Source organism: Hemicordylus capensis, chromosome 2, assembly GCF_027244095.1.
Source record: "Hemicordylus capensis ecotype Gifberg chromosome 2, rHemCap1.1.pri, whole genome shotgun sequence".
Taxonomy (NCBI): Eukaryota; Metazoa; Chordata; class Lepidosauria; order Squamata; family Cordylidae; genus Hemicordylus; species Hemicordylus capensis.
Window position 1 is genome coordinate 64,901,960 of NC_069658.1, and position 21,795 is coordinate 64,923,754.

At 41.7% G+C, this 21,795-nt stretch overlaps 1 protein-coding gene across 9 annotated transcripts in view; it reads left to right on the forward strand.

Moving 5' to 3' along the window:
• Window positions 1-21,795, forward strand: part of LOC128344194 (uncharacterized) — a 111,769-nt gene that overhangs the window by 38,674 nt on the left and 51,300 nt on the right. For all 9 annotated transcript variants that reach the window (XM_053293841.1, XM_053293846.1, XM_053293845.1 and 6 more), the window contains 2 exons: window positions 11,486-11,605; window positions 21,334-21,564. In XM_053293841.1, the coding sequence (XP_053149816.1) occupies window positions 11,486-11,605; window positions 21,334-21,564 (351 nt within the window). The remainder of the gene's footprint in view (window positions 1-11,485; window positions 11,606-21,333; window positions 21,565-21,795) is intronic.

The window sequence follows — 21,795 nt, forward strand, 5'->3', positions numbered from 1 at the left end:
CTGTTCCTTGCCTAATACACTCAGGTAAACCTGACCTCTGGAAACGGCTTAGACTAATCTTCAGTTACGGATGTCAAATTTGTTCTGAACCGCTTCACGGTTAATTATCTCTATAATGCAGCCAAAGAAATCTTTTAAAAGATGTGTTGAGTGTAAGGTGAAATTACCATCCACTGATGACCATGATTCCTGCCTCATGTGCCTGGGAGAGCAGCACAATTCAGCAAACTGCAAAATTTGTTGCTCAAATTCTAAACAAACTCTTAAGAATTGGGCTCTTCGTTGCGTGCGTTGCTTTACGAAGAGGCACTCCGTCCACCAATGCCAAGACCAGACCTAATTTCCCATCGACATTGAGCTCCACACTGGACATTCAGTCAGGATCTGCACACACACAGTCTAAAACCTCAACTCCATGGACAACAGTTTCAACACTGGAGGCAGTTTTTAAGTCTCTAACAGAAATTCCAAAGAGCCTCTTCGACCCACCGGCACAAAGAGAAGAATGCAGAGCTCTTCAGAGGAGGAATGGAATTCTCCACCACTAAAAAAACACAAAAGTAAATCCAAAACAAAGGATGGGTCCCCTTCTCCATAGGATCTGTAGGTGCCGTGTCAGTCCTTACCGATATCCACTGAGGACTCGACACTGAAAGCCTCGAAGTCAAGGCTGATGTTGCAAGCAGTTACAACGAAACCACAGCCAGCACACCCAGAAGCTCCTAGTGTCCCATTAGGTACGGCTGTAGTGCCAACTGTACCACCTCCTGCCACAACTTGAAAGCCATGGAAGAAGGAGATGCCAGTAGCCCCACCTTCTGATTATGACAATTCTTCATCTGCATCTGATGGTGATTCAGTGAGTATGGAATGTCTATCAGATTCCCCATCTGATGTGCCTCCAAAACCTTCAACATCCTCTTCAGAAGACTTAAAGGTGCATCATGTCTATATTATAGAGATGGCTGAAGCTCTTGGACTGGATGTTAAACCTGCTGTCACTGATTTGAAAGATCCTGTATACAATATGATGGCTACTGCACAATCATCACAATCTGTGGCACTCCCTATGTTTCCAGTTCTATCCAGAGCTGCTCAGTCAGCATGGGAGGTATTATAGACATTCATACCTACTTTGAAACGATTAGAAGGCCTCTATAGAATCCAAGAGGAAAACAATACTTACCTTTTAAAACATCCTATTCTAGACTCTTTGGTGATTGATTGTGTGTCATCATCAAAGTCCAGATGTAGACATATGACACCACTGGATAAGGAAGGCTGAAAGATGGATATACTGGGTAGGAAGGTGTACACTTCTAGCCTAGCCATTCAGATTGCTAATTACGCTGCTTGTATGGCACAATATAACCATCATCTCTGGGACTCTTTGCTGCAGGATTCAACATCCATGTCACCTGAGGAATCCCAAAAGAGATTTAATGAAAGATATGGTAAATCCACTGCTATTATGAGGCAACAGTTGAGGACTTTTCAAACACCTGGTAGAGACTGAGTCATGTGCAATGGCTTCAGCAGTCTCTGTCTGAAGACATACCTGGCTGATATCCACCAACTTTCAGCAAGATATGAAAGAGTGCATTGAGAGCCTAGCATTTGATGGTAAAGGCCTATTCAGCAAGACCACAGAACAATTATGGAATCTTTGAAGAAGTCGAAGTATACAACATTCACTGCTTCTGCTACCTCATACTCAGCATCACGTTACCAGCCCTATGGGCAGCAACGTACTACATACAGATAACAAGATTGTAGAAACTACAGTGCACGCTTTACCAGAAGACCAAACGTTTTGGCCAGAAAACAAAGGGCCAGATTTCCCGACCACCCAAGGATGCTGCCAAGCAGTCTCAAAGCTCACCATCAGCTTTGTAGTTGCCAAGAACATCAAACTGGCAAGCCATGCCCCAGCATGGAACCACATAGCATCAGACTGGTGGTTCTCAGGATTATTGCCACTGGTTATACCATAGAGTTTACAGCTTTGCCACCTTTCTCAGGCATGAAGCTTACCTCAGCAACTCCTACTTTATTGGAAGTAGTAGAGTTTCTGTTGGGAAAAGGGGCTATTGTCGCCTTATGGTAGACACAGAGACTGGAAGGGTTTTACTCTTGCTATTTCTAAATTCCGAAGCAGGATGCAGGGATCCAAGCAATCATGGATCTCTGGGGGCTCAATCTCTTTATTAGATGTATGTAAATTCAAAATGACAATGTTGCAAGGTATCCTACCCTCCTCTGCAAGGAGGAGTGGCTTGCAACATTAGATTTGAAGGCTGTATATTTTCATATAGGATCCAGGAGAACCACTAGAAATATCTAAGGTTCATTGTAGGAAACCCATTGTTCCAATATGGGGTGCTCCCCTTAGGGTTATCCACCACTCAGAGGGTGTTCATGAAATGCATGGTAGTGATCATTGCTCATCTAAGAACACAAGGAATGGTAGTTTTTCCATTCTTGGACGCTTGGCTCCTTGCAGGCCAAGACAAAAAAGAGTTACTTTCACAAATCCACTGTGTTCTTCTGGAAGATCTTGGCATACAAGTCAACTGGAAGAAGTTACACCTGGAGCCAACAAAGAGGATAACTTTGGAGCTTTATAAGGGATCGATTCCTGCATATCAAGGAGTTGATAAATCAGTTTTACAACAAAGCCACTCAGAGGGTACATCAAATACAAATAATATTGGGTTTGATGACGTCCTGCAATACCACAGTTCATCATGCCCTCTTAAGGATGCACAGAATCCAGCTATGGTACCTCCAGGAATTCTGTCCCAATATAGACAGTCAGCATATGCTCCTGACTGTTCCGCCTGTGGTCCTACAATCCCTGAGGTGGTAGATGATGGAATACAACCTTCTAGTGGGTTTACCATTTCAACTGCTCACTCCTGTTCAATGGTTGACCACAGATGCCTTCCTTATGGGTTGGGAATCAATATTGGCGTCAATTGCACATCAGTTTTTAGCCTACTTTCCAGTAGGCTTATGAGATCACCCAGCATTGTGTGTGTGTGTCTCCATCCGTGTGTGTCCCTCTCCCCCATCAACTTCACAATGCCTGGACCAATATGAACCAAATCAGGTACAGTTGTAGGGACAGTTCAACAGTGTAGTTGTGATGATTTCATACACCCCGATCCAAGATGGCAGACGCATAAACTTTTGAGGCACAACTGGACTAACTTGTGAACCACCTAACCGATTTGAACCAAATTTGCTACAGTTGTAGGGACACATAGGGATGCCCAAATGGCATGATGTGTGATGATGTAATTCACTCTCATTCAAGTTGGTGGCCATGTGAACATCTAAGGCGCAAGTGGGCTAACTTGACTGTCTAACTAATTTGAACCAAATTAGGTACAGTTGTAGTTACATGGGGACACTTCAGTGGTGTAGTTTGTGATTGTCATCTACCCAGTTTCAAGGTGGCGGAACCATAAACTTTTGAGGCACAAGTTAGCTAACTTGTGAACTGCTTAATTGATTTGAACCAAATTTGCTGCAGCTGTAGGGACACATAGGGACACCTCAACAACAAAGATTGTGATGATGTCATCCACCCCAATTAAAGATGGCGGACATGTAAACTTTTGAGGTGCAAGTACACTAACTTGTGGACAGTCTAACTGATTTGAATCAAATTTGATACAGCTGAATGGACACATAGGGATGTCCCAATGGTGCAGTTTGTGATGATATCACCCACCCCGATCCAAGATGGTGGATGCATAAACCTTTGAGTCACAAGTGCACTAACTTGAGGATTGTCTAACTGATTTGAACCAAATTTGGAACAGCTGTAGTGAGTGACACACAGGTACATCTCAATGGTGCAGTTTGTAATGGTGATATCCACCCTGATCCAAGATGGCGGACACATGAAGATTTGAGGCACAAGAGATCTAACCTCGATTTGCACCAAATTTAGTCCAGATGTAGAGAAAGTGAACGGAAAGTAGGCTGATTCATTCTTACTAGAACAACTTATTTAGAACTTTTGGCTGTGTTCTTGGCCCTGAAAGCATTCGTGCCACTACTACAGGGCAGAGCGGTCCAGTTCGACACCACCACTATGATATCATATCTCAACAGGCAGGGTGGAACGGTGACCCGCTCTCTGTGTTGATTTGAGACAACACAAGAAGCATTCTAGTCATGCCATGGTAGCCCTGCCAGCCATAGTTTGTGTCATTACACAAAGTGTCCCAACGGATCTTTTTATCACTTTCCTCGACATCTATATCTTCTGACAAGGGACAAAGGAGCATTGCTCTACACAGATATGAGAACGCTCCAATTGACAGCATGAAAAATAGGTTTCTAAAGAAAATATTGCCTAACAATAGAAAACCTTCCACTAGAAGGAACTATGGAAGTAAAGGGAAGTGCTTCTGCACTTGTGCAATGAAACATGGGTTTGCACCCAAGAAAACCACTCTGCAACAGGTGCTACTGTATATGATCTCCTTGAGGACTAGTGACTGTGTCAATAAAAGTGCATCTTGCTATGATATCCTCTAGGCTCAGGGGCTGGGATGGGAAAATAGTTTTCTCTCATCTTGACTTTAAGATATTTTTGAGAGGTTTCAACAATCCTTATCCTCCTATTCATAGGTCTATTGAATAATGGAGCCTATAGCTGGTGTTATCCACTTTAACTGGGTGTGTGTGTGTGTGTCATTTGAGCCAATAGTGGAGCCATTTATGAAGCTTATGACCTTAAAGACAGCATTTCTGATAGCAATTGCTACTGCCCATAGAGTTAGCTAGCTCGCAGCTCTACGGGTGGATGTGCCTTACACCCAATTCTATCTGGACAAGCTTCTTATGTGCCTAGACCTGGACTTTCATCCAAAGATCGTATCAGACTTCCATTTCAACCAAACAATTACACTGCCTGCCTTCTTTCAGAATCTGGGCTCCCCACTAGAAAAATTGCTCCATTCATTGGATGTTTGGAAGTGTCTCTTATATTACCTAGAAAGAATCAAAAGGTTTAGAAAATCTAACCATCTAATTTGTTGCCTAAAGGGGTAGGGCAAAAGGCCAAGTCATATCACAACAAAGACTATTTCACTGGTTGGTTGACTTACTTCAGGAAACTGAGCCTCCACATAGGGTTCATTCTGCAAAAGTAGATGCTTCATCTGTGGCTTGTCTCTTGGGCATTAGAATCCAGAACATCTGTGCTATGGCCACCTGGTCCTCTCAAGAACCATTTATAAAGCATTATGCTATAGACCTTTGCACTGCTGTGCAGGTGGGTTCTGGGAGTAGTGTTTTAAAGAGGGTGCTACAATAATGGCTTCTGGGCCTACTGTTCCCACCACCTTTGAAGAAGTTCATTAATCACCCACTGCTTATGAATTCCAATGGATCATGATCCAGGTAAACAGGTTGTTTACCTGTAACTGATGATCTGGTAGTGATCCATTGTCATTCATAAGACCTTCGCAAACCTCCCCAGTGCCGTAGTTATAATTTTCTTAAAGAAAGAAAAAGGGCATGAAAAACACTTACCTTCAGCTATAATCAATGGATGATCGTCGACACATGGCAGTCTTCCAGGAACCGACAAAATGGTGCCCCAATTGCTGATACCAGTGGAAGCACTGAGTTTGTGCAAGGCAGAATGGGTGCCATGAGCTGTCTAATCCATCCTCAAGGTCCCCGCACAGGCACAGTACCCACTACCTATGAATGACAACGGATCACTACCAGATCATCAGTTACAGGTAAACAACCTGTTTTTTCTGCTGAATAGTGCTCACCCAACCACACAGATTCCCTGAATCTCAATAAAGAATGAGCTTACCTGTCTTATATCTTGAGAACTCCTGAAAGTTGGTAACCCCTTTAGAACTGAGGAGGCTTCATGTTCTTTTGTTCTCTTTGCTTTGGAAACCTCCTTCTCCGCCTAATTGAAGACCTTACTGTGGAACTCTGGATATTCCCCCCAGTAGTGGTGAGCCCTGACTGTTCCGGAGGCCATTCTACAGGCCTCCAGACCAGTCTGGACATGGGCGGTTCAGGGTTCGGGTGATTGGGGGGGTTCCTTTAAGAGCGGGGGGAGGATTTACTTACCCCTCCCGCCGCTTTCCTTCTGCGGCGCCCGTAGTTCTTTTAATAATTGGGGTGGCAGGATACTTCCCTGCCACCCCTTCTTATGTTTTGCTGCTGCTGCTGCCGGCTATGCTGCAAAAGGCTTCAATAAGCCTGTAGCGTGCGTGCTTCACGTCTCCAACGTGCAATTATTAAAAGAACTACAGGCTTACATTATTAAAAGAACTACAGGCGCTGGAGGGGGAAAGCGGCGGGAGGGGTAAGTAAACCCTCCCCCCGCTCTTAAAGGAACACCCCAGCCCAGTGCTGGATCGCAGTTCCGCGGTTCCATGCACACCCCTACCCCCCAGCCCTTCCTTTGCCTCAACTATAGCAGAGTAGGAGAACTATAAAACTGCTCTTGTTCTCTCTTCCTCCCTCCTCCTTGTTGCCTTCTCACTTTCATTTCTCCTGCAAGCAGCTTATGTCATTTCCTGCTTCCCCTTCCTTACTCTCAGAACAGCCTTCAGTCTCACTGGTTTGGCCAATACTAAGTGCTGCTTATTATCTTGTGATCTTTTAAATTTATTAATTCCTTTTGAAGAGTCCTTGTCTTCTGGTTGTTTGCCCATCTGGGGTACTCTAACTGATGTTTCACTATCCAGAAGTGATCTTGAAGTTACACTTGCTGGTTTGGCTCTGGAACACACTCCCAAATGACATCAGAATCTCCCCATCTCTGTTTTTAAATGACTTTTTTTGGGGCGGGAACCCTGTTTTATCAGGCTTTTAGTTTATGATGTTTTAAAGTTTTATTTATGGTAATTTTAATCTGTTTTATATGATTTTTAGGTTTTACTTGCTGTTTGTTTAAATTGTAAACTGCCCTGAGATTTTATATGGGGGCAGCTATAGAAATGTGACACATAAATCAATAAATAATAGTCAATCTGGGCTTATTCTGCCAATCAGATTGCTGTCTGTTTCCCCAGCTGATCAGAGTTGACCATAGTCGGGAAGGGATTCCCTTAGCACGAGAGCAATTCCCCTAGCTTCAAAGTATAAGTTTCCCCAGATGGTGTTCCCACCATGGACATGCAGTTAAGGTACATGTATGTATAGGAAATGGGTCATAGCAAGCATGGTAAAACCATATACTCTGCCCTGATGAAGGATAAGATGGAAATGTGGTTTTTAAAAATTGAATTAAAAGGGAGAAAAGGAAACCCAGTTAAATAGCCCAGTAAAATGGTTTTGAAGAGCTTTGTTTAGTTTGCCTATTTCAAACGCTTTACTGTTAAGTTCTTTGCAGTTTATTATAGTACAATACTCAAAAACTTCACCCTGTCTAGACTGTCAAATTTTAATTTCTTTGCTGTAGGTCAAGAAGCAGCTGTTCTTTTAAAAAATGTTTCTTCCATATCTTTTTCAGAAAACCCAGCTAAGTTTATTTTTGTCTTATCTCCTTGATATTGGAAATCACTTTTTCATAGTCTGTGTCAAAGTAATTGAATTCTACAAGAAGCAGCAGGAAATGCCTGGTGGTTCTTCTGCAGGTTAATTTGGCATAATATTACTCCTTACTCTATTAGTGGCATGTAACTTACATAACAAAAAATCTCTCATTTTGCAAATGTACATCAAACAGTTAGAAAAAGAGAGTGGAGATCTTAGAAGTAAGGAAATCTACAGGAAAGGATGAAGTATGGAATAAATGAATTCTATAAAATAAATGTTATGACATTATGCACAATTGGTTTTTCTCCAGAAAAACAAGTGAAATATAAGGCAGAAAATGATTCAAATAGTGCAGAATGCTGGTTAATATAGAATAGAAAGATAATGAGAAATTCCAGCCTAATTTAAGTTTACTATTAACAGAACTCCACACTGAATGATAAAATTTGGGTTTTTAATTTAACTGCACATGGAACGAACCTGTATTGTGGCCTGATGGATATATACTCCTGCTCAAGAGGTAGACATCATTCCATGTGCTGAGAACTGGGAAACATCTGTATCTTGGTTGACAATTCATACCAGAGTACAGAAGACTCTCTGGAACAGAAATGAACGCACAGTGTCAATGGCATGGAGCAGGAAAAGGATTTGTAAATAGAATGCAGTGATGTATGAGAGAACATAAGGTTGGTGGTGCTGGAAAGGGAGGTAACTTTCTCTTCCCTATCTTGACCAAGTTGTGAAAGGAAGAGATGTTGTGTCAAAGGCACAGGTTTGCCTGTTGCTTGAAACAGGCAGTCTTGACAGTCCTTTATGCTGGAATCTGAAATAGCTAATGAGTCCTGAGGACAGGAATGGGAATTTCAGCCACGATTCAAGGAACCATGGAACAAATTCTGTGAGCCCAAGAGAGCTCTACACTTGTTCTCAGAGAGTAGCCCTTATGTTGGGATGTAAGCACTGGCTGACATCTTGACTGAATTTTTTCAATGGTACGATGTAGGGAGTAGTCTAAAAGATGACTGTATTTCAATAGGACCAGGTGTGTAGCTATAATTGAGCAGATGGGTTCTAAGAACTTAGGGCCCCCAGCTCTTGAGCACCCTCCAGCTCCACCCCTCCCTATTTTCTTCATTATCTCCCTTACTCTGAGGGGCCTCCAGGGAGGGGTGAACACGGGCCCCCTCTCCCCTAGTCCAGAGTAGCGATTTTGGATTCTGGTCTTCCTTCTCTTCATTTTCCCACCCTGCTGCAGTTCCTGGTTGTAACCATGTGTTGTCATTGCACCTGCCTCTCTGGGGTGCAGAAATATGCTCCAGTTTTATTGGTTGTTGTTGCAGTGGACCTGGGAGCTTTCCCCAAGATGCAAACCAAACAAACTTAAAACAGTAGTTAAAACAAAATAAATGACATCGTTAAAGTTAAAACATTACAACAATTTAAAATTTTAAAACAACATTTTAAAATGATGTTAAAACTGTTTAAACAATATTTAATTAATTAGTTTCAGATCCCCAAAACAATGGCTGTAGGGGGCAATATAAGTCAAGGACAAGTCCATTTCAGCAAGCAAATTACTCTTGTGTTCTAAAGAATAGGATTGGCTTGTTTTTAAAAACTTGCTTTTCAAGGACCTCTGGAGATGAACAAGATGGCAGCTTATGTATCATGAAGCCTTTATTTTTTTCACTATTCATACTAATAGCATGACACACATGGGTGACTCATTAATTTGTACCTTATATGAGAAGATTGGTTTCTCATCAGGGAGTGCAGTTGCACCATGTGCCCTGCATTATATCTGTTCATTCAAAACTAATTTGCTGTATATGGATAAATGTTCAGTTGCATATGGTGCTCCTAATACAGGCAGTAGACAGCAGGTTAAATGAGGGGAGTCAGGTGCAAAAATTACAATGCTCAAATTGCCCTGGTGCCACCATCATTAGTAAATCTCTGTGCTTCATGGTCTTGGCATAATATTCATTACCATTGGCAGTCATCTTGGCAATAAAAGCTCTTATATCAATCATTTTCATACACTGGAACAGACATAAATCTTTTTGAACTGGAATACTGTCTGTTCAGAGTTTTTAAAAAAGATTTTTAAAAGATGATTTGAATTGCAGTACTTTGTCCACCCTAATCCAGTTTTAAATTCTAAATCATTGTTTTATTAAAAATAATCCTTGGATTTCACATTTTACAGGACAAAGTGATTTATACTTCCCATGCATCTTATGCCTGGGATATTCAGTTTGTTCTTTGGATTCTCTCTCTCTGGCATAATCACTGGTATCTTGTGCACCTCACCAGACAGCCTTATTAAGTCCTTGGCACATTGGGAAATTATTATTATACCACTTTTTAAAAAACAGTTCTCAAAAGCAGCTTACATAGGAAAAAGTTGCTTTAGCATCCTTGACCAACAGAAGGCAAACCATAACTGTACCTATGCTTTAGAAGTGATGGAAAAAAAGCTGTTTTCTCGCATATGAACTGTTTAATTTCCTATTAAATCTCTTGAGACAGCCTTCACTGTGGGTTGGTCTTATAGCATCCAAGCCACTGTTGGTTTACTGAGACACTTGTCGGTGCTCTTCCATAGGTGAACTGCTGTTGGTTGTGGCTCTTAAAGTCAGAGGCACATATCATATTGCAGTTGCTTCTGTGTTCTGGATTTAGACAACCCAATTTAGTGTGTTTAGTTGTGGTTTTCTAACTTGGGACGCATGATTAGTTCTATACTGAAACATGGGACCCATTTTTAATTTTTTACCTTTTTGTCTGGGTGTTCTTTCCTTCTCCTCATTTTCCTACTTATTGTAAAAAAGAAGTAGTCCTAAATGAAGAGAGAAAACTGTCACTGGTGTGATGCAATTTAGGGTGCAATTCATTTGTAGGTTCTAATTTACCAGTTGAAAGTCAACCCTCCTTGGGGAAATATTTTAACTGTTACAAATTAATATTTTTAATATTATCGTGACTGGGGAGTACACCCTTTGTGTGGCTTCTTCAGAACACCTGGTTCTATCTGATCCTCAGCAATTGTTTTAATTGCTGTGATGGAATCTAATTAGTTGATTTATCTTTTGCCAACTGAAAAATTCGAAGTATATGCTTTTTGTTTTTATATTTTGGATCTACATTTCTGTTGTGACTGTAGTCAGTAGTTATGAGTGGAAGTTCTGTTAACAGTCTGAAGACACACCCCTGATTGAGCTGGGATGCAAAGTAGCACCCCATTCATAACAATTCATGGTAGTAGAAATGGCTATATATATCTAGCATATGTTTACTTATTAATTTTATTCAGGTAAGAGAGAGAGAGAGAGAGAGAGAGAGAGAGAGTGTGTGTGTGTGTGTGTGTGTGTGTGTGTGTGTGTGTGTGCCCACTTTGTTTGCTTGGAACCCTTCTCAGATGTACTTAAAACTGTTTTGTAGATCGGTTTTGACTCTGTTCTGTTCCTTTCCTTTAATTTCTTTGGCCCCAAGTGTAAGGATAATATTAAATACTGTGAGATACCAAATATCTTGGCTTTGACCTTGTAGTTATACCTGATGGGACTCTAAACATATGTCAAGTTAAAGATTTCACCATCAGTAACTTCATTTTATGGACTTCATGTAGAACTGTTGTGACAACATAAAAGTGAGTTATTTTTAAAAGCGATATTAATTATTCCTGAAAAGTGCAAGATGCAGATTTCTCTCAGTAATTGAAATTAGTCAGTGAGAAGAGTTATGTTGTTTGGATGGTTGTTTTTTATATTTTAACTATTGAACTAGTTGAACCCATAAGCTTGAAGGTCTAGAAATCTGTATGTGTTTATAAATTGAGATGGTCTAGACTTTCATTCTATACTCTGTGGGTGGATTTAATTGTATGAACATAAACACAATTGATTTGACTGTTTCAAATTTATTTTCTGTTCTCTCTCTCTTTCAGACTGCTGATTTATCAAAACTTGCGTTGCCTTGGACTTTAGGAAGAAACCTTGTTATACAACCAGTGACACTTCTGGATCTTTGCTATGGCAAAATGGAAAATTTAAACCTTAGATATGTGGTAAGGACTTAATATCTAAAGTAAGAGACAGAAGTTTCAGTTGTTCCTTGACTTTTGCTTTTGGGGATCTAAATGTTTAACAGTTCTTACATTATTACTGTTAAATCCAAAATATAGGTTGTTACAGTAGAATGTATAAGGAATATCTCTTTCAAAGAATTCAATCTGAGCCTTGCTGTGCTTTTATGGTAGAGACTCCTCGTCTTGTGATAGCAAGCATGAATTGCCCCTTTGCTAATCAGGGTCACCCTTCGTTTTCATTTGGATGTGAGGCTACACGTGAGCACTGTAAGATATCCCCCTTATGGGATGGGGTTGTAGCTCAGTGATAGAGTGTCTGCTTGCATGCAGAAGATCCCAGGGTCACTCCCTGGTATCTCCAGGTAGGGGTGGGCAAGTCTCCTGTATGTAGCCTTGGAAAGCCACTGCCAGTAAGTGCAGACCAGGACTGGGCAAACCTGGTCCTCCAGTTGTTGCTGAACTACAACTCCTCAGCTGGAGATGATGGGAGTTGTTGTTCAGCAACATCTGGGGGTCCAGGTTTGCTCAGCCCTACTGTTGACGGTACTGAGCTAGATGGTCCAGTGGTCTGACTCAGTATAAGGCAGTTTCCTGTGTATGGTACCACCATGTTAATCCTTTGCTAAGTAACATTTGACACAGGGACTATAGAGTAGGTATCTCCTACATGACCATTTAGCTCTTGGTCCACAAGTATGTTCATGCTCAGTGGCTCAGCTGCCACTGAGTGAGCAAGACACATTGCCATCATTGCTAAGGAGAAAGACACAGCTGAAGAAGAGAGAGACCAATCAACAGATATTTCTCAGCAAGTCTAGATACATTGTGAACCTCTAATTGGCTATTGTTGTATCACCCTTCTCAACCCATGACTAAGACCTCTTCAGATATTGGGGCCATTCACACGACCTGCCAGGTGGGTGGTGGAAAGGCTTCACATACTTCGCCTTCTGCCCTGCTCACCCTATGCTTGGTGGGAGCACAGAGTGTGCTCCCACATGATCCGTGCGGCTCGCTCTGAGGCCAGGACTCATTATCCCAGCCTCCAGGTATCCCACAGTGCACTACGTGCTGAGCGTGGTGCACTGGGGGATTCCCCTAGGGAATGGGTGCTCCCTCTGTCAGTGGGAGCTGCAAGCAGTTTGCGCTGACACACGATCCCGGCAGTCATCCTTAACCTCAGCTAAGGGCCAGGCTTCGGCACTGGCTTTGGCACCATGGCACAACTGGTATCTGTGTGGATCCCAGCAGTTCTCACAGGTAGTCAAGCCCAGGTTTGGTTGCCTAAGCCTGGGTGTGGCTGCTTGCGAGAATAGCCTCACTATGTTGCATAAGTGTGCAGATGTCTGTATACTCTTATGTTATTTATTTATTTATTTATTTATTTATTTATTTAATTCAATTTTGTACTGCCTTCACAATGCATCTCTAGGTGGTTTACAAAAGTTAAAATACAATAAAATTCCATAAAAGTGACATTTAAAACCTTAAAATCAGTTAAACATTAAAAACCATAAAACACCAAAAACAATAAAAAATATAAACAGAAGCTTGCTTTTTTCAAGGAGCCCAGAGCGCTGTACATGGTTATTTTTATCCTCACAACAACCCTGTGAAGTAGTTAGGCTGAGAATTAAGTGAGTTTCATGGCAGAATAGGTATTTGAACTCAAGTCTCCTTAGTCCTAGTCCAACACTCTACACTGGCTCTATAATATGCATTATAGTGCCAGTGTAGACATAACATGTGAATAGAGCTTAAGATGATTAAGATTCTTGTGTGTTTATATTTTGTTAAATGGGGAATGTGTATCCCTGGTGTATAAGATATCTATCTATCTATCTATCTATCTATCTATCTATCTATCTATCTATCTATCTATCTATCTATCTAGCCTATTTAGCAAATTTTATACCACCACATATGTAAATCTCTGGATGATTCAATAATGTAATGTATAAAAACAACAAATGTGATTGTGAGGTCATGCCTTCTGTTTGAGGCATTGAGGGTGATTCACATGAGCAGCAGAAACCAGGCTAAGGGAGCCCAGCCCAGTTTCTGCTGCCCGTGTGCAGCAACGGGAGCTGTGTGGTTTCTGGCGTTAAGCCCACCTAAATGCGCCCCCCACAAGGTTAGCAGAGCAAGGGATCCACTAACCCAATTTTTTTGGTCATGTGTCTGTTGCGGCTGTTTGCAGCCACAGCGGACAAACTTGGGGAGGGGGGAGCCCAGGAATGCACCATGCACTCACGCGGTGCATTACTGGGGCTCCTGGGGCATGTCGCTGCATGGCAGCGCTGCCCTGCGGCTGACCCCCGGAGCTGCCGGACAAGCTGTGGCCAGGCGAAGGAGCGCCCGAGTGAAGCCACCACTCATCTGATTGGGTGTTATGCCCGCCAAAGGAGTTCCGTGTGCTTGTCTGCGGGGAGGTAAGCATAACAGGGTAGCCCTTCCCACTTGAGTGTGGGAAGAGCTTCATTATGTATGTATTGGATAAGGAATGGTTTTTTCCCCATTCAATTTATCTGTATGATTTAGGGCAGGGATACACATTCTTGATTGAGAGAATAAAAAGTATATTTAGTCCAATCTGACATGCAGCACTGTTTTCCAAAATCTTGTTTTCATGAACTGTCCAGAAAATACCAAACCTTCTTGGCTTCAGGGAATTCAGTCTGGAAATAAAAACAGACTATATGATAGCTGACATGTTAAAGAAGAAAAGGGCATTTCTAACCTTTGTAGCGTGTCAAGGGTGTGACCTTTCTGAATCGGAACAGAAACAAATTGGCAATGACAGCTCCTGATTTTCACTGATCTCACTTGAAAAACACTGCAAATTGTATCTCGGCAGAAGTGGCTTTCATGATGAATTATTCATGAAACCAACTTCATCACATGGAGCACCTGCTGAGAAAAGCTTGTATTGCATATTAACATATATGCAGTAAGCTTTGCAATTAAAGCTCCAATATCAAAACTCCATTTGCTGTGACAATGTTATAATGCTCTATGCTAAAGGCAATGACAAATATGGGTTTACATTCTTGGAGCATTTCATAATTTTAATTAGTTTGGGGGAAAGGTCACCTTCCAGCAACATAAAGTGAGCTACAGTCAGTCTGTTCCTAAGCAATCAATATTTCAAACATTTTGCTTTCATTTTAGTTGGTACTTTCCTAGAGTTTATTTGTGTAGTTTTATCTCCTACAAATCTGGATGGCACAGGTCTTTGCTAAGTGGAACTCTGCATAGAATATACAACAACATCAGACCAGTAGTTGCATCTTTGCATTGTTTAACATATTTACTTGAATTAAATAATTTAATATACATAACATAATTTAAATTGAACTTGTTTGTACATAATGTGTTCATTGAAATGTTAGACTGTTGAAATGCATGCTGGGTGTTGGGCATTCAGTTCTTCATTGTGATCTGTGCATATTTAAACATGTGGAAGCACAAATGTGAGGACACAGAACCTTCTAGAGATCTTAGCAAACAAGTTTGAACAGAGATTTGCAAATTCCTAACTCTGGTAACCCTGTTAAACTTAAACAATGTTTTCCATAGAGATTGCTTTCATATTTTTCATGTTAAATAATATTGTACACATATTTCTAACTATTTCTAACTGTGTGGGCTTTCTAACTCATATTTCTAACTGTGTGGGGAGCCACATGCACATAGGTGCTGATTGCACAGTTTCTCCCTCTGATTCAGTAGCTGAGGCTGCTTGTGCATAGCCCTTGAAAAATCTCAACTATTAATTGTTTGGTAAGAGGAATGGGGGATTCAATCTATCTTGGGCCAACTTAGACTCAAACTCCACAATAAACAGCCTGATGCCAAGGTGTCCAGCAGCTCCTCTTATGTGAGAACCCTGGATCAGTTTCAATTTGTGACTCCAGAGCAGGGATTCTCAGCGTTGGGTCCCCGGATGTTATTGGACTTCAACTCCCACAACCCCCAGCCCCAGTGGCCTTGGGTTGGGGATTATGGGAGTTGAAGTCCAAAAACATCTGGGGACCCAACGTTGAGAATCCCTGCTCCAGAGGATGTGGACAAGTTGCTCAGGATGGTACGGCCTACCACCTGTTCTCTTGATCCTTTGCCAAAATGGCTTATAGTATCTGGCAGGGAGGCTGTTGTATAGGGCCTGGTAGAGTTTATAAATGGTTCTCTGAGGGAAGACAGGATGCCTCCTTGTCTTAAGGAGGCAATCATTAGACCACTTCTGAAGAAGCCTGCCTTGGATCTCTCAGAGTTAAGCAACTACAGGCCTGTCTCCAACCTTCCATGGCTGGGCCAGGTGATTGAGGAGGTGGAGGCCTCCCAACACCAGGAGGTCTTGGAGGGAACTGATTATCTAGACCCATTTCAAACTGGCTTTCGGACGGGCTATGGGGTGGAAACTGCCTGATGGATAATCTCCAATTGGAAATTGACAGAAGAAGTGTGACTCTGTTGTTCCTTTTGGATCTCTCGGCAGCTTTCAATACGATTGACTGTAGTATCCTTCTGGAATCTCTGAGGGGATTAGGGGTAGGAAACACTGCATTGCAGTGGTTCCACTCCTAACTCACAGGTAGATTCCAGATGGTGTACCTTGGAGACTGTTGTACTTCAAAATCTGAATTTTCCTATGGTGTCCTTCAGGGCTCCATATTGTCTCCGATGTTGTTTAATATCTACATGAAATTGCTGGAAAAGATCATCAGGAGATTTGGTGCAGGTTGTTATCAATATGCTGATGACACCCAAATCTATTTCACCATGTCAACATCATCAGGAGAAGGCATAACCTCCCTAAATGCCTGCCTGGAGGCAGTAATGGGCTGGATGAGGAATAACAAACTGAGGCTGAATCCAGATAATATGGAGGTATTTATTTTGCAGGGTCAGAAATCACGAGACAATTTTGATATGCTGGTTCTGGATGGGGTCACGCTCCCCAGAAGGAACAGGTTTGCAGTCCTGTGGGGCTTCTGGATCTGAAACTCTCCCTGGTGTCCCAGGTTGAGGTGGTGGCCAGAGGTGCTTTTTATCAGCTTTGGCTGATACACCAGCTGCGTCCTGTTCTTGAGATGAAAGACCTCCAAAATGGTGGTACAGATGCTGGTAACCTCTAGGCTGGATTACTGCAATGCGCTCTATGTGGGGCTGCCTTTGTACATAGTTCGAAAACTACAGTTGGTTCAGAATGCAGCAGCCAGGTTGGTCTCTGGGTCATCTAGGAAAGACCATATTACTCCTGTGTTGAAAGCACTACACTGGCTGCCGATACGTTTCTGGGCAAAATACAAGGTGCTGGTTACCGCTCTGGGCTCCTTGGAGGAAGAGCGGGATATAAATGTAACAACAACAACAACAACCTATAAAGCCCTAAACAGCTTGGCCCTAGGTATTTACGAGAACGTCTTCTTCACCAAGAGCCTCACCACCTGTTAAGATGATCTGGAGAGATTATCCTGTGGTTGCCGCCAACTCATTTGGTGGCTACTCGGGGATGGGTCTTCTCTCTTGCTGTCCCTGGACTTTGGAATGTGCTCCCTGTTGAAATAAGAGTCTCCCCATCTCTGGCAACTTGTAAAAAGCTACTGAAGACACATTTATTCACCCAGACTTTTAATTAGATTTATGGTTTTAAATTTTTAATGTTGGTTTTAAATGATTTTAATTGTTTAATTTAGTTTTGCTTTTAATAGTTTTTGTATTGATGTAAACCACCCTAAGCCATCTTAGTTTTTTAAAATAATGGCTCTATGTGTGCTCCATCAGCTGCAGTTGCGCAGTGGGGAAGCAGCTTGCCTAGGGAGCAAGAGATTGTTACTTTGAATCCCTGCTGGTGTGCTTCCCAGACTGTGCCTAGTAAATATATATTTGTAGTCACTTATTTCAGGCAGCAGCGATATAGGAAGGTGCAGGAGGCGGATACTCACTTCAGTGACAGCAGCAAAGGCATCAACTTATACTGCGTGGGGAAAAGGCAATGGTAAACAACTCCTGTATTCTACCAAGAAAAACCACATGGCTCTGTGGTCACCAGGAGACAATACCGACTCGATGACACAATCTTTCCTTTTCCTACGTGTGCTCCACTGGGCCAACTGATGTCTTGAACTGTACTTAAGGTTGCTTATTTTCTTCAAATACAGATAAAAGCAACCTGTTACATTGGCCATCCTAATTCCTTTGAGAAATGAAAACCTTTTTGGAACAATTTGACTTTACTTCTCAGCACTTTCTCATTCTATATGATGTCTGCCAGTTCTTTTTGACACAAGATCTACTTTCCCTGGTTTTTTCAAGAAAACCTCTGAAGGTTTCTTTTGAGGAGGAGTTTTCTCTCCAATATGTTTTCCTGACTGAGCCTCTTCATGACGAGCAGTAGGTCATTCTAAAGACTATAAGGTCAACCTTTTGAGTCTGGAGATATTTCACTGTTTAGGGTGTGCATCTTAATCTCTTCTAACAAAATTGCACAATGAAAATCAGAGACATTTCAAGGGCACCTTAAAATTAGGATCACATCAAATATATACTTGATAATCAAAGACACTTGATAAGTATGGTGTCAGCAAATTGTCAGGGGTTAATGTTTTCATGTGCATACATTATTGATATTAGGCCTCATGTTGGGCTAAAGCTTTCTATAATGCTTTCAAAATGTCAATAGTTTCTCTTTAAACATAGAACTATAGCATCAACTACTCTTCTTCCATTATAACTTTTAGAACCTGTGATGTGTTTTTCCAGTGTTTGCCACTGGTGTTCTTTTCACTGAGATTACAAAATAATAGAGCAGTCTTAAATGAAGTTCAGGCCTGAAGAACATATTTCTCAAGTCAAAAAGCCTTTTTGGAGGAAGGAGAAACTAGTAAAAATTGCTTCCCTCCCTCTCTGTGCATTTCCTGCTCAGAAAGATGCTTCACAGAGCTGTGATGCTGAGTCTTCCACTGACACAGCTCCTGTTACGCAGGTCTCACACTGCACAGAATGTCAGCCATTTTATTTTGTTGGATTTAAAATACAGTTTTTGCCTTTTTCGTTAAGTAGTCAGTGAATATATGTTCAGAGGGCAGAAGAAGAATATTCCATTGTTTAACAGTGGTTTTCATATTATATTCTAGGAAACCGGACTCTCTGAAAGCTTATTGGGAGTTCCTCAGTGAGAAATTGCTAATTAAAGCTTTCCTGAAAGACAGCATGCTTACTACTACAGTCATTGGCTGAAATCCTGACTAACAAAGTGCTTGTATAATGAGCAAATTTGTCCTAGTGCAAGAAGATCACATCGACCATAGTATCCTTCTGGAACGTCGGGAGTTGGGGGTAGGAGGCACTGCTTTGCAATGGTTCCTCTCCTATCTGTCAGGCAGATTCCAGATGGTGTCGCTTGGAGACTGTTGCTCTTCAAAACCTGAGCTTCTATATGGTGTCCCTCAGGGCTTCATATTGTCTCCAATGCTTTTTAACATCTACATGAAACCACTGAGAGAGATCATCAGGGGATTGGGTGCTGGGTGTTATCAGTATGCTGATGACACCCAAATCTGTTTCTCCATGTCAGCATCATCAGGAGAAGACATATCTCCCTGAATGCCTGCCTGGAGGCGGTAATAGGCTAGATGAGGGATAATAAACTGAGACGGAATCCAGACAAGACGGAGGTACTTGTTGTGCAGGGTCATTACTCAGGAAACAATATTGAACTGCCTGTTCTAGATGGGGTCACACTTCCTCAGAAAGAACAGGTACGCAGTCTGGGAGTGCTTCTGGATTCATACCTCTCCCTGGTTTCTCAGGTTGAGGCAGTGGCCAGAAACGCTTTTTATCAGCTTCGGTTGATGGGCCAGCTGCGTCCGTTTTTTGAGATTCATGACCTCAGAACAGTAGTACATCTGCTGGTAACCTCCAGACTTGATTACTGCAATGTGCTCTATGTGGGGCTGCCTTTGTACGTAGTCCGGAAACTACAATTAGTACAGAACGCGGCAGCCAGGTTGGTTTCCGGGTCATCTGGAAGAGACCACATTACTCCTGTATTACAGGAGTTACACTGGCTGCCAATAGGTTTCCGGGCAAAATACAAAGTACTGGTTATAACCTATAAAGCCCTAAGCAGCTTAGGCCCATGGTACTTAAGAGAGCGTTGTCTTCTGCATGATCCTCATCGTCCACTGTGTTCATCAGGGGAGGCATGTCTGTGGCTACCTTCAAGTTGTTTGGTGGCCACTCAGAGACGGGCCTTCTCAGCTGTCGCTCCGAGACTTTGGAATGCATTTCCTGCTGATATAAGACTCTCCCCATCTCTAGCGGTTTTAAAAAGATCTTTGAAGACTCATTTTTTTAACCAGGCCTTTTAGCTTTTGTAATTTTTAAAATTTTGTAAATTGTTTTAGGGAGCTTTTTGGAATTTTAATTGCTTTTAATGTTTTATTTATTTGTATTGTTTTGTTATTGTGAACCGCCCCGAGACTTTGGTTTGGAGCGGTATATAAATGTATTAAATAAGTTGTGCTAAAAAACGCCACGGATTTGTGCAATTGTGCAAAAGTTTGCTTTAAAGCACATGAGGCATGCTGTGCTCACATTGCGTTGCATAAGTGCAAGGAAGCTTGCAATAACACAACACTAGTCTGGAATGCTTTAATCCAGACTTAATGCAAGTGGCTAGTGCAACAGTTTTGTGCAAGTGTGATGTTCTTCCAGAGTGCTTCATTAGTCAGGATGTCAGCTATTAACTTCCAACACTTCTCTGTGCATTGATGTGTTCTAGGGTGCACACACATTTCATTCCTGGTGACAGTTATGTTCATTAGGCCTGGTCAGTGTTAAACTTGAACTGATTGTGTACCCCAAAACATGATGTACTTTTGATACCTACAGCCAAATCTTTGCCTCTACTGTATATGTAAAAACCATCCTGGTAAAATCTTCATAAACGTTTACATCTACAAATTTTTGTCTTTGCAGGTTATTTATATATAGATATGTTTGGCCAAATCTTCTTCGCAGAATGCATGCTCGTATAGTTATGTGGTGTATTGTTGATTCCACAACTATATTCCCTTTCCCCTTACCATTTCTACATGTTGGTGTTTTTATGATGATTGTTTCAAAATGAGCTCTTGATCTTAGCAATGGTTTCTTGCTCTTTACTAAATGAAAACATGATGTTCAATAAATTGTGAATACAGCTGGCTAAAGATTTAAACAGGAAAAGGATACAGGATTCTGTGGTAGGTAAAAGATAAACATTCTCTTGTTTATGCTTTCTTAATACTCTGTTTAGAAGTCTGAATTGTTTAATTTTTTTTTTTTTTTTTACTATTCCATTTTCGAGCCTTTGGAAAAACAATCAGCCCTGTTTGGATGGTGCTTTGATCTCTGTTTTCCTATTTGTTTTAAGCTCAAAGTCTGGCAATTTGTTGTGTTTCATGCTTTGTCAGATCATGCCCCCTCAACACATGTTCTTCACAGATGGCTTGGAAGTGGAGAAAAAATAGGAGGCAAAGTGCCTAGAGTTTGACATCTCCACTAGAGTTCCCAAGAGATTGTTTTATAAATGTCAACCTATCCACTGTGGTGCCTGCAGGTGCTCGGTTAGGGCATGTGGCCTTTCACCTGGCATCATTAACTTGCTTTTATTTCTACAATGTTTACCATTTTTCATCGTAACCTTTTTGTTTCCGCAGAGTGCTCTTGAAGGAAAGCTTAGTAAGCTGCGAAGACACCTGCTTGCCATGAGGCAAAATCTGAGTTTCTTGCTTGCCCCAGGACAGGTGTCCTCAGAGACAGCTCGTCATATCTTACCAACTGCTGTTTATGCTCGACTGATAAATCATGCAGCTCAGTGTCATCAGTCTGTTGAGGAATGTTGCAGTGATTTGCTCACGTTGACGCTTCTGGTACCTTCGGCACCTTGGGTGAGAGTTTGCATTTGGCATGTGGGAAAATAGGTTGTTTCAGAAGCATGTTAAGTGCTTTTCAGAATATTACCTTCTTCTAACTATGCACAATCCAGTCCTATTCTGCCTCTGGCTTTCATGCATATGTCACTCCTGTGTATTCAACAGGGAAAGAAGGCATCAATTTTCTTTGTTTCTTTTTAATGAGAATAAATTAATCAGTTTGCTTGTAACGTGTCCTTCTCAATT